The 12,931-nt window shown below is 51.8% G+C and overlaps 5 protein-coding genes across 5 annotated transcripts; 3 read left to right on the top strand and 2 right to left on the bottom strand.

Moving 5' to 3' along the window:
- Nucleotides 1-1,672: 1,672 nt before the first annotated feature.
- J4E90_002266 (uncharacterized protein) lies at nt 1,673-3,980 on the top strand (the record flags this gene model as incomplete). The annotated part of the gene is made up of 3 exons (XM_051431847.1): nt 1,673-2,698; nt 2,750-2,856; nt 2,906-3,980. The coding sequence occupies 3 exons, from the start codon at nt 1,673-1,675 to the stop codon at nt 3,978-3,980; spliced, it is 2,208 nt and encodes a 735-aa protein (XP_051294981.1).
- A 352-nt stretch (nt 3,981-4,332) lies between these two features.
- On the bottom strand, nt 4,333-5,304 carry J4E90_002265 (uncharacterized protein; the record flags this gene model as incomplete). Its single annotated transcript, XM_051431846.1, has 1 exon — nt 4,333-5,304. One exon carries the CDS (start codon nt 5,302-5,304, stop codon nt 4,333-4,335), a length of 972 nt encoding a protein of 323 aa, XP_051294980.1.
- Nucleotides 5,305-6,227: 923 nt separating this feature from the next.
- Nucleotides 6,228-6,815, top strand: J4E90_002264 (uncharacterized protein; the record flags this gene model as incomplete). Its single annotated transcript, XM_051431845.1, has 2 exons — nt 6,228-6,647; nt 6,717-6,815. The coding sequence occupies 2 exons, from the start codon at nt 6,228-6,230 to the stop codon at nt 6,813-6,815; spliced, it is 519 nt and encodes a 172-aa protein (XP_051294979.1).
- An 821-nt stretch (nt 6,816-7,636) lies between these two features.
- J4E90_002263 (uncharacterized protein) lies at nt 7,637-9,213 on the bottom strand (the record flags this gene model as incomplete). The annotated part of the gene is made up of 3 exons (XM_051431844.1): nt 7,637-8,266; nt 8,322-8,647; nt 8,754-9,213. 3 exons carry the CDS (start codon nt 9,211-9,213, stop codon nt 7,637-7,639), a joined length of 1,416 nt encoding a protein of 471 aa, XP_051294978.1.
- Nucleotides 9,214-10,430: 1,217 nt separating this feature from the next.
- Nucleotides 10,431-12,239, top strand: J4E90_002262 (uncharacterized protein; the record flags this gene model as incomplete). The annotated part of the gene is made up of 5 exons (XM_051431843.1): nt 10,431-10,584; nt 10,634-10,701; nt 10,750-10,936; nt 10,985-12,034; nt 12,085-12,239. The coding sequence occupies 5 exons, from the start codon at nt 10,431-10,433 to the stop codon at nt 12,237-12,239; spliced, it is 1,614 nt and encodes a 537-aa protein (XP_051294977.1).
- Between the last annotated feature and the right edge of the window lie 692 nt (nt 12,240-12,931).

Here is a 12,931-nt window from a genome sequence, read left to right as displayed (position 1 = left end):
CCGCCGCGTTACTACAGTACCATATGTGCAGTGATGCCATTCGGAGACAAGGGCGGTTTATTCTTGATCCTGCTGGTGTGGTACGCAGCTGTGCTGTCAAGGTCGACTTCCGGTGTTCAGTAAAGCCATCTCGATCCAGCACCCATATGCTTGCAGCTGTCGCTATTCGATTATATACATTTGAAAGTGCGACCTGGAAGCGGAGTCGCCTCTGGATAAGGACCGCCGGCATGTGTGACCACGCACCCTTTCATCTCGACTGCAGCGCCTGATGCTGCGGTGCTGGGGTTGCTGCATGGTATCTACGGGAAGGCCCGACCTCAGGTCGCGTCTCCGGGAGGGCCGAGTTCATGTGCACATGTAGCAGAGACATGTCTTCAGCTACATGATCTTGTCCATCGAGTGCAAAAGCGAGCGTCTCACTACATTGGACCTGCTTATCATAAGGAGAGGGCCAAGGACGGATTTCGGGGACCAGAGTGAGCTGCTAACACGCCTTATGGCTCATAGTCGCTCGTGTATGCGATCATGTTGCAGCTGGCTAAGTTATCTGACTTCAGTACGTCGTACAGAAAAGAGAAACGATGCAACATTACTTGGGCACAGTCCAATCGCGCGACGTAAGTAGTGCTTACAGGCACCTGGCGTTGGACTCATCTTCGAGACAACCGGCCAAGTAACAAGAGTAGAAGACGCTTAAAAAGCATCTTGTTGCTGCCTGTGCGCCTACTAAATTCCAGCTTCGTCAGTGTCTCACGAATATTGCCACATCTGGTGCAGGGTGAGCCCGGCTTACATAAAGTAGGTCCCTTTTGGCAAGTGCTTAGCCTTGCGGCTCCACCACGCCCCCTCGTGGGAATGGCGTTTGCTATGCTTGACTGGTCAACAACAGCCAGCGGCGGTGCGGTGAGGCTGGAAAGTCAATTCGGCATCGTCTTGCGAGGCGAGACTGGCGTAGGTTTACAGCCCCCAAACCCTTGCCCCACTTGGCTCTTATCGCCTGAACCTGGCAGTAGCGGCCTAACCCGCCGCAACAAACATGCATAGCCTGGGGCCTGCGAAGAGGAGCAGGCGCCCTCAAATTGGACTGATGCGTCGTCTCGTTTCGCGCTAGCCATCAAAGTTGTCCCTCGGGATAATTTTGGCGACTTTGAGGTGTGTCGCTGGAGATCTTCACGCGTCACCGCACTCCAGGGCTGTCTTCGAGTTCAGCTACATCTTGTCATCAAGGTGCCAAGGAGGGGTATATATGGGTCCCGTCCCGTATGAGCTTAGCTGGGGGAACGCACATATACACGCTTACATCCCGTACATAGTACCTGGGTACGCCTCCAACATACCTCGTAATCATCGGAACACCGACTATACCTCCCAATCACGTCACACTTTCAATGAGCCACCCCGGTTTGATTGCCTGCACCAGATGTGCCATCTCCAAGGCACGATGCGACAGGAAGGTGAGTACCTGGCCAGAGCGTCACTTAATAAGCCATCAGTGCAATATCTGACACAAAGACAGGTACCATGCTCACAATGCGTTGCAAGAGGCTACGTTTGTCAGCCTAGAACTACCTCGCGTAAGCCGCGAGCTCCTCGAAAATCGACTGCACGGAGTCAAGCGTCAACAAGCCCGACAAACACCAACTATTCCAACGGAAGCCATGTTCCCAACATGGATCAATTTACTGGATACATGGTGCCAGAGAGCCAACCGCCGCAGAACAACGACATGCTTGCATTCGCCAACTCGGCTCTACCCGTACCATCTCTGGATCTTGGTGGTTACGACGACTTTATGGGATTCTCATATCCCGGTCCTCCAACTAACGGCGAAGCTATGGACACATCCAACAACATCTTCGCTTCCATATCATCGATGAATATGCACCCTAGCGATCCCTTGTATACGCCAGGCTGTGTAGGCGGCGGTCAAGGGCTTCAACAGCAAAACCATAATCTGTCACATGGGCCAAACCAACCGCTGACACCCCCCGATACGATACATCGAGGGAGCACAAGCATACCAGCGAGTTCGCCAGGTTTACGGAATGCTTTTACACCAAAGCAGTATCCACAGAAAGCTGTAGACCAATCTGCGACATCGGATGATGTACTTGCGCAGATGGTGGATCTACTCGCACAGCCTACCGCATGGCAAGGGCTCGCGGAGAACGACAGCGAACCCAGCCAGTCTCTCACCCACGATGCGAGAGACCGCATCGTCGCAACTGTACAGATACTCTTGCAACGAGCACTCTGGAGCCGACAATCTCCTTCAACATCAAGTCAAGGCCTCTTTGGACGCATCGTAGTCCTCCCACCCTCCAACGTTCTTATGCACTTTATCGAAACGTACGCAAACCGCATCGACTCCATTCAGCCCTATCTGGGTCTAGCTGGCTCCTCAAGCATCAACATCACAGACATTCTACATGTCGACAAGGCCGATGTCGGGATTCTACTCATCATACTTCTCATCTCCCAAGGTGCTATGCTTACAGATCATTTCGAATCGCACGTACTCGCCAACGGCTTGATTGAAATATGCAGGATCGCATTGGACGACGTTCTCGAGAGCCGCAGCATATCGCAACCAATGATTGGGGGAATAGCACTGCAGTTGCTTACACTCTGCGCACGGAGTGGCAAAGACTCGTTCGCTGCGTACGCCATGTCGAAAAGAGGGCAATATCTTAGTGTAAGTCACCAACCTCACGCGTGCGCTGGAAATTTGTACTAACTTCCACAGATGCTGAAATGCACTGGCGTCTTACAGCCCGAACAGACCGTGTGTAATCCAAGAGCAGAGGGACCAGAGATGTGGGAAATGTGGAAAGAGCAAGAGCAGCGCAATCGGTAAGACACATCTCACACTACCCCGTCGACATCTTACTAACACTTCTAGCCACGCATATGCTTGGGTCTACGTAGACCTCGAGATCAGCTTGTTACACGACCTGCCACCAATCCTCTCCATCAACGATTTGCAAGTACCCTTACCGCAAGACAACGAATTATGGCACGCCAAGTCATTCAACGAGTGGCTCGAGCATTCTGGAGCCAACGGAGATAAACCAGGACCCTGCAATGCCGCAAAGTTTGGTGCCTGGCTTGAGAAACAGGGTTCTGTTGGACCCCGCTCTGGCCACACAACTCCATCTCTCAACGGCCTTTTTCGAAGTTTCCTCCAGGGTCGGTTGATGGTCGGCGATGACGTACCCTTACACCACCTTCGTCTGCTTCTCCACCCCATACTGGCCATGGTGCTCGAGCAGCAGCAACTTCTGCGCATCTTTGACGCCGACGAACCTTCGAATCGATACCGGGTGCTTTCCAAGATCAAGATCCTGGGTCGCTTGCAGGAGACGCAAGATTTGCTCCAAGATCTGGCAACGCTTCTCTCGCGGTCAAAAGCTTCTTCCAGCAAAGATGACGAGGGTGAAGTAACCCCCACTGACTGTGTCAGCATGATAATGCTCCATCTGGTTAGCCTGAACGTGTTCACCAGCATCCCCGAGATTGAGAAATGTGCCAAGGAAGACCCGCCCATGTCAGACACGGCCCGTGCGGACATGTGGCGGTGGGCACGTCATCCCGAAGGAGAGAGATACGTGCTGTTCCATGCCGGCCAAATCTTCAGATTGATCGACAGATCGTCCATGGACGCACGGCCAACCTGGTGGCCGGTAGCTTTGTATCGTGCGGCCATGTCTTGCTGGTCTCTCCGATCTTGGGACCGAACCTCCTCATCGGCGGCGGTGGAGTGTGGCATTGATGCCTTATTACCCTCGGAGGAAGAGTGCTTCCTCAACACTACTACTGGCACGCCGGTCGTCACGCTTGACGATAAGAGACGGTTACCAATCCTGGAAGGTAATAACAGCTTGCAATACTGCATCAGCAAGCTTGAGAGTCACCCTACACATTGTTCACGCAACGTCATTGAGAAAGCACGTTACTTCTTGACTAGATGGTGTTGATGGTGTTTATGATCACGAAAACCGGGCGCAGGCGTTCAAAAGCAGGTATGGGATATCGATAGAACAGGATTGTCAGGAACATCACTTGGCTGCCGTCGACGAAGAAGCTCGTCTGGTCTTGGCTGTGCCATTGCAACAATAGAATACCCCGATGAGTTTCACCGCGATCACGTCCACACTTCAACAAGGTTCAAATCAATGTGCACTTCAACGTCACTCTCATGTACGATACAGCGCGGATAACATCCAGATTCATTTTATTAACTAATGACAGCCTTACACATTATCTAAATCCCGCGAGTCCAACTACCAGTGCATCATGCGAGGAAGAGCCACAATCTCAAGCTAAGCTTCACAGGTTCTGAGTAATACCAGGACTTGCCTTCTCCAGTATCGCCGACAGCTCAACCCAAATCCTCTTCCCCAGCTCCGCACCTTCCTCACTCCTCGCCAGCAGCGACGGCTCCTCCACATGATCGTCCAGGATATACTCGCCCTGACTCTCCGGCAGCGCCGTCGCATTCACCAGCAACCGGCTGCCCACCTCGACCTGTCGTCCTAAGACCTTCTTGAACACCACCGGTGCCATACCCATATCCTTGACCAAATCCGACTTGCAAAGACCAGGCGTAACACAGTTGACAACAACAGGTTCCTTCTTCTTGTCCTTGATGATGACTTGGGTTAAGTGCCGAACGAGGAGGATCTGCATGAGTTTGGAGACGTTGTAGCGATCAGCCATGTCGGCTTTCTTCTCGTCATCCAGCTCGTCGAAGATGCTGTCTGCCTTCTTCTGCGGGAATTGCGTCCAGTGGTGGACTTCGGAGGTGACGATGGTGAGATACGGCTTCGTCTTGTGTATTTCCGCTGTTCTCCGCAGAACGGGTAGTAAGAGCAGAGCGAGCATGAAGGTTGAGATGACGTTCACTGTGAGATGTGCTTCATGACCCTCAATTCTCTCGAATTTCCCCTGTGCTATTCCCGCATTCTCCAACACAATGTCAATGCAAGGTAGTGTCTCGCATTTCTTCGCAAACGCCTTCACGCTGGCAAACGACGAGAGATCCAGTTCCCAGACTTGCAGTACGCCGGTGCGCTTCGTCGTGGCTTCGATGTCGCGTTGGGCGGCTTCGCCCTTGGAGCGCGTGCGGCATGCAATGATGACGGTGGTTGCGCCGCAGCGGACAAAGTGCCGTGTTGCTTCTAGGCCGAGGCCGCTGTTGGCGCCTGTTACGATGACGGTCTTGCCGGTGAAGGTCTCCGGCTGAGGCAGCTTGGGCGTGTAGAGCAGTTGGGACTTGAGGAAGGCGGGGAATGAGGACATGATTGGTGAATTTCGTGCTGAAGCAGCTATACCGCGAAAGGGAAATGCTTGATGGAGAGCAAAGTGGGGTGGTAGGAAGTGAGGTGAGATCGATAGTCTCTTGTCTTTCGCGCGCGTAATTCAAGTCAGGCCAGCAGTCTTGACTCTTTGAAGGTGATATAAAGAGGAGATACGAAGGCAGAAGTAAGCGCTTCACGATCCCACAAACCTCACTGACGTCAAGGAACGCACGAGAACGGCGCACGCACAACGAGAATTAGTCATCTCGGTGTCCGATATTGCGCACGAACAGCGCACGCCTGCCTTCTCGTTGGCGACAATTCCTTGAAAGGATGCGGCGTGGTGAGCGTTTGTTTGCAAACTTTGTACGGAACTCCGGACTAGCGCGTTTTGCCGGGTCATAGCGACCTTGGAAGCATCGAATCAGGCGTCCCATCATCTCGGAATTAAGGTTTTTGCTCGCGAGATACTCAGCGGAGAACGGCCCGATTACAGTCTCAGCCTTAGCGCGGTCCTTGTCCGTGTTCGTCTGGAGGGCAGCCTTATGGTCGTTGGGTTTGGTAACGCGGTTCACCGGTTTAGCAGGAACTCGGACGTGCGGTCGTAGGATTCTTGCTTACCTGATTCGAAAATCTACAAGCTGGAAATCCGAGGTTTATAGGTGCCGATAGTTGGAGAGCCGGCGTAGGAGGTGCGATGAGGAGTGACGAGGTGCGTGGATGGAGTTCGGTGATGTTTGCGGAGGAAGAGCGACGGACGTTGGTGGAGAGATATAGAGAAGGTGCGTTGAAGATATAAACACATACTGCATCTCGCTCTCATCAACGCCAGCATCATCAAAGAGCTAACTTACGTCTCTCATCGTCTTGCCATAACCCATTTTTTGCTATTCGCATCCCCAAGTCTTGCAACCCTCATTCAAGATGTTGTCCTTTGCCCACCTCCAATTTGGCACCCTCCTCCAAGCCACATTCCTCCTTGGCATGAACACGGCCCTATCCACTATCTCAATACCCTCCATCCTCGAATCTCCCTCTCCCATCCTCGCAATCCGGCAATGGCACTACCAGTTCCGCGCTGCGCAAGTCCCCGCTACTTCGCTCTCAGCCTCGAACCTCATCCTCTCTGCCATCATGACATATGACTCCTCCACGAAGCAGGGGGTTACGGGGAAGACCACCATTATCTACGGCGTTAGCAGCGTATTGGCGTTCCTGATCTTCCCATTCACACTTCATTACATGAACCCGGTGAATGACGTGTTGATCGAGAAGTTCAGGGCGCAGAAGGATCTACATTATGCGGACCTACCAGAGAAGGGCAGGGGTATGCAGACTGCGAGGGTGAGTTTCCTATATCTTCCGTGTTGCTTGTAAAGGTGAGATGCGAGAGATTCTAACGCTGTGTTGTAGGATCACGATAAGATCGCCTACTGGGGCTACCTGAACCGTGTGAGGATTGTGCTTTATGCTGGGTTCGTGGCTTGCAATGCTGCTGCTATTCTGGTCTAGAGACAAGCACACGGAGGAAGATGATTGGGAACGGGTAATGCCGAGTGAGATGGTATTGATTTGGCGGGTATGTTTCGGCAGCCAGATGCAGGCGTGTTGAGCTGGCGTTACGGAGGCGAGAGCATATCAACGAGCTCTGCGTTGAAGATGCGAAGTATTGAAAGGCATCAAAGGTAGTGGGAATATTGGCGTGGGTATTAGCTGGCGACATGTCGATTCTGCGCAGATGAAATGTCCAATTTCTTTCCCGAGCATCGAGTATTGTAGTGAGCATGATGTACATTCATGTCAATATCAATGAAACGCGTAGGACGTGTCGCCTCTAGAGTCATTCATGCCACTTTTCTCTACATTCTCATCACCCGTTGTCTCTTTCTTCTCGTCTACAGCCGTAACAAAAGTGGCTAGTGCTTGATCTGAACTTTCGGTTGTCGAAGATTGTTGATACATCTTCTCGCGCTTCGATATATTTTGTTTTGCCTTTCGCCCTCAATTCTCACCGAGCGAACTACTGTAGGCTTCAGATATTCAGCGGTTTTGTTCGATAGGAGGCAGCGGTTGTTCATGCTGTTCGAATAAAGTGGCCTCCCATAAATCGACAGCTGTCAGTTCAACTCTCGTGCCAAACCTTTTCACCGCATCACGGAACATCGATATTGAGTCGTAGCAAGACATGTGCTGATGATTAAGAAATGATGGATACGATGTTTGATAGAACCATAGATTATGTACAACTCGATGGGACTGAGAAAACCGACGAGGCCGAGAACCAAGCTGAGAAAGGCAAGAGCACCTAGCCCTAACTGTGGCGAAATGGAACATTATACGAAAGAGTTGAAGTGGTTGAACAAACCCTTCGGGTCATACTTCTTCTTCAGCAGCCTCAGTCTTGGAAGTTTCGTCGCGCCATACACTTGCTCCGGCTTCTCGTCGCCACGTGCGTAGTTGGGAAACACATTGCCATCGGGGTTTCCGCACGCTGTCATCAAATCGGTGCGTATCTTCGCGGTGAACGTGTCGACGGTGTTGGTCTGCTCCGCAGTGACATTGCCAGGTAGGTAAAAAGCGAAGAAGCCATAGGCTACAGTTTTGCGCCAAGCATAGGCTGTAGACTCATCGTCGATGCTTGCCGTTACGCCGAGGCCAAATTTCTCGATAATCCAGTTGGTATTATCGATTGCGGGGTTCGCAAGGAGGAAGTTGATGTATTTCGTGAATGTGTCGACCAGCGCAGGTACAGTGAGGTTGTTGAGCTGAAATCCCCACATGTCCGCGTCAACACCCTTCCGCTGAGCGAATATATCGCCGCCGAAGTTTGCTACGCTCACTAGCCGGTTGTAGGGTACGACCGAGATGTTACTGTAATATGGCTTCTGCTTGATGAACGACTTGATCGCGGCGTCGCCTTGCTGCTTGCTGCCGTAGTAAATGGCGGAGACATCGATTGTTGGCTTGACAATGTGTTAACAGAGGCCAAATATCCAACCAGACGTGGCTAGCACTTACGACCTTGTTCTTTATGGAGGATCCAATCGTTAATGCCAGCTTATCATCTTGCTTGCCTTGATAAGTCTGGAAGATTTCAAATATCGTGGCGTTCTTCTCAGCTTCAAACGACATGTCTGCATTGTAAACCATGCCATCATTGATTGTATCGTAAATGCGATAGGTCGCTGATGTGACCACACCGAAGTTGAAGCCCGCGCCACGCATGCCCCAGAAGAGGTCGGAGTTCTCAGTAGCCGACGCCGTTAGAATCTCGCCCGATCCGGTGACCATTTCCACGGAGAGTAGAGAGTCAATCAGGAGTCCGTGTTCACCAGTCAAAGGTCCTACACCCCCACCCAACGTGAGGCCAATGATGCTTGGCGGAGAAGTCCCACCAGAAGCTGAGGGCTTTGTCAGTAATCTAGGATGCCGACTATGTCGGAGACTTACGCATCATCTTGCCGGCCGCATACAGCGGATCGAACATATCATGAAACGTAGAACCGGCTCCAACGACCATGGTGTTGGTGGATGCGTCGACTTTAATCTTCTTGAAGTTGCGTAGATCAACATCGAGCGCATTGTGTAGGCCAGAAAGAGTGGTCGAGTACCCGTGGCCACCTCCGGTTGCTAAAAGAGGGACCTTGTTCTTGGTTGCATACCGCAAGATCGTCTGTACGTCTCTCGCTGTAGCGGGTTTGGCAGCAACGGCATAGGCTGGCTCGGCCTTATCGTAGATGCTCCATCGTTGCGTGAATTCAGTTGGGTAAGAGGAATCGGTGGTGAGAACGACGTGTGATCCATTAGAAAGGTTGGAGGACAAGTCGGTCTCGATCTGCTGTGTAGTGATGGCAATCACCTGTCGTGCAAGAACAAATGTGACTAGGACGAATAATGACAAGATACCCATAGCGAAGGGACGATGCAGCTAAACACTAGCAATGCAATGCATGTACAACAAGGATGAGGGAAGCAATGAATGTATCACGAGAAAACGTGGTCCTTCCGGTTTATAAGCTCTTGGAACCTCGCTCGGGCCTTGCTTCGGGTCATATTCAGACGATGGCAATTAAAAGCATTGGGAGTGAAGGGCAATGTCTCAGCGGCAAAGCCTCATCGACCCCAAATGCACATAATGCAGCGCGAAGAGCGGCCGTCTGAGATTCTCGAGCCGTAATCTAGCTGAACGCTTCAGCCACTGTTAGTAACCTGGACCTAGATCCCAAGCTAACGTCGTATTCCATGTACTGTTCATGCAAGCGGCTACTCAGCTCCAGCAGAGTGGGTACCGGGTCAGGCTTCAAAGCGCAACACAGCTGCCATCTGCCTCGCGCCTCCCCCCCGCTGCCTGATTATGATGAGACATGAAGATACGCGCTACACGAATCAAAGTCTGTGGAAGCTGCGTGTACGGCGGAGGTCCGTGACGACGGGACGGGATCGCGTTGTCAGTGATGGATTCGCGCTCGGCGGTTTTAGAGCTTATTGTCTAGCGGACTCCCGCTGCGAACAATTCGTAGCCGGTATGGGTTTCGATCGAGTGGGTGGCCGAGCGAGCGCGAAATTGGGGGCTATGGTGCTGCTGTATAGGCTGTGACATGAGGCGTCGTCGTGGGTGGGAACAGATGGGATGTGGGAGACCCTGAGGATGCGATGGTTGGAGCTTGCCAAGACCGTTAGCGTGGAGCGCACGTGGTAGCCCACTTCACCTAGCTCCGGACTGACAAGATGAACCATGACCCTTACCCTTCCACTGCCACACCGAACGTGAGACGAAGCTCAGAAATACGATAAGCCCTTGAGTGTAATACGGCTCTCCACCTGTAGAATGCCATCCGATCGGTGGTCGGCGGCCGCAGTACCGTTCTCAAGAGGAATCGAGCTCCGGGATGATGCATGCGCGTTCTGTATCGAACAAGCCATGATATGCTGATAGCGTTCACGAGACATGACGCTGAGGCAGGTCCGACAGGATGAGTGCGATGAATACATGGCAGTCCGGAGTTGAGGCGACAGTAGAGTTGGCCTGAAAACCATGAGAACCGTAGTTAAAAGCCCTGTGGACTGGCCCAAGGTTGGTATCAGTTCGACATTCCATTCAGCTGTCTTTTGTTGGCTCTAGCAATCATGATTGACGTGGGAGTTCAACCGCTCTCGCAAGCCATGCTTTCTCTCTTCGTTCCCAGCATCGCCATCAGTGTCATAGGTGCTTTTCTTCTAGCCGTTGTTCGTCTGTTCAGGCCGAAAAGGCCCAAGTACAAGCCGTTGCCGGGCCCCAAAGGTCAGTATCTATCGTCTGAAGAAAAATGCTTGCTGACAGTGCTATAAAGGTCTACCATGGATCGGACCTTTCCACAAGTTCCCTTCCAAGGATGTGTACAAGAAGTTTGCTGAATGGGTACGATCCCTATCGAGGCTTCTGACTATGTGACTAATATTAGTGCAGCACGAAGAATACGGTCCAATCTACCAATTCACTCTTTTCGGTGTGAAACACATTCGTGTCAACAGCGAGAAGGTGTGCCAGGATCTTCTCGCAAGACGTGGAGCATACTATTCCAATCGCGCGCCCACACCCAACATCCCAGGCGCTAAAACCGATGCAGAATATCTTCCTCTCTTAGACAACAATGGTAAGTATTCATCGAATCATCTTCGAGTGTGGCTGACAGATTATGCAGCGGCACTTACAAGACACCGTAAATTCGCTCACCAATGTCTATCCGAGACCTACAATTACGACATGTTCGGCTTCACGCACCTCGAGATCACGCGGATGATGGTCTCGTTGATGAAGGACAACCGCAACTACCCCGATCTCGCCGAAGAGTTCACCCATCGTGTGAGCGCGCGTCTCGCCTGGGAAGACCCCAAGCTAAGTCGTGGATTGAACCGAAGCTCGGCTGGCCTACTTGCTGCCATATCTCCAGCAGGGAAGCTACCAAACAGGTTTCCAGTCGTTCAAAAGTTACCTAACCTGATCAATCCTTGGTATTGGCAGGAGAAGGCGCGCCATGATGCCCAAAGGGAATTTTGGGTCGGGGCCATGCAATCTGTTAAGGCCAAGATGAACGCTGGTATTCCCGGTCATTCCTGGTCTCGCACGTTCTTCAAGGACAAGGAGCGCTTGAAGTTCCCCGATGGCGTCCCAGACGAGAAAGAGGGTGCTTTCGCGATAGGTATGCTTGCTATCACAGCATCACTACCCATGTCTTCGCCCATCCAGACGTACTACCTCGCTATGTGCCATTACCCCCATTGGCAGAAGCGACTACAAGACGAGATCGATGAGGTTTGCGGCCCCGACCGACTACCTACATGGGCCGACGCACCGAAGCTTCCCGTTCTGAGAGCAATCGGCAAAGAGCTGATCCGCTGGAGACCGCCAGTCCCTACGGGCGTTCCCCACGAAGCTGAGAGAGATGATGAATACGATGGATACTTCATTCCGAAAGGTGCGCTCATCCATGCTACCGAGTGGGCGCGCCGGAGTGACGAATCCTTGTACCCCAACCCGGAAGAGTTCAACCCAGATCGCTATCTGAACCCGAAATACCCTACTTACAAGGAGCCTCTGACAAAGTACCCCAATGTCATCAATCACCATGTCTTTGGCTATGGTCGTCGCAATTGCTTGGGTATGGAGATTGTAGACTACCAACTGGTCACAATCATGGGCTCTTTGGCCTGGGCGTTCAATGTCACCAAGAAGAAGAACAAGGTTGGGATTGGTACTCATCCCGCTTTTCCGCACCTCGTTCTTATGCTGACATAATAACAGATATACCCATTCACACAGAAGATTGGACAGACTTGCTCATTACTCGGCCGGAGGTGTTCGTCTTCGACATCAAACCAAGAGATGCGCACAAAGAGAAGAAGCTTGTGGCCATGTATGAGGAGGCTTTGGTGGAACATCCTGATCTTGCTATCTGAACAGCTCTTCTTCAGAAGACCTTGGTGGTCTCGCACATTACGCCGTGTCTATCTACCATGCCGTTACGTCTCTTTTCTTTCTTAACGTAGTTAATTTCGGTTGTTTCGCTCCTTGCGTACCAAGTAGAACATCTTGTCTATCCTACAATGTTGGCCCGCAATTTTCTCGTGCTAGTGTCTAGTGAAAGATCGTGCGCGTTGCTCACGAACGTGTCTACGCTTTGCGAGAGCCTCTTTCGTCACTCCTAGTCAACCTACATATGTTACTACTTCGTGGAAGCATGCGCCATATTCGTCATGTACGGACAACAAGACGTGGAACAGCATGCGCCCCACTGATGACTCTGAGGATGGGATACCGTTCATCAAGTCAATTACCTGCACAGCTATGCGCGTTCAATCCGCTATCAACCGACTTCAACCATTGCGTACCGACAAGGTATTCGGTCTTCCATGATTTATCCTGATATCGATGATGTTGGCACATTGCCACTTATCATGTCTATAGTAGCTCTCGACTAAAAGTGTCGAATCAACACCACAACATCCGTGTATACTGCGATCTTGATGTTCAGTTTCATCGAAAGCGCCCCAAGCATGTTGTCGTTTTCTACAAGTGCATTGGTTGCGAGTTTGGCGTTGCGTCACCGGCGCGTCGCGTCGAAAGCACGCGCCCCCCAACCACCACCAAC

This window comes from Alternaria incomplexa, assembly GCF_024043165.1.
Source record: "Alternaria incomplexa strain BMP 0042 chromosome Unknown scaffold_2, whole genome shotgun sequence".
NCBI lineage: Eukaryota > Fungi > Ascomycota > Dothideomycetes > Pleosporales > Pleosporaceae > Alternaria > Alternaria incomplexa.
This window is presented reverse-complemented; position numbering and strand designations above follow the sequence as displayed.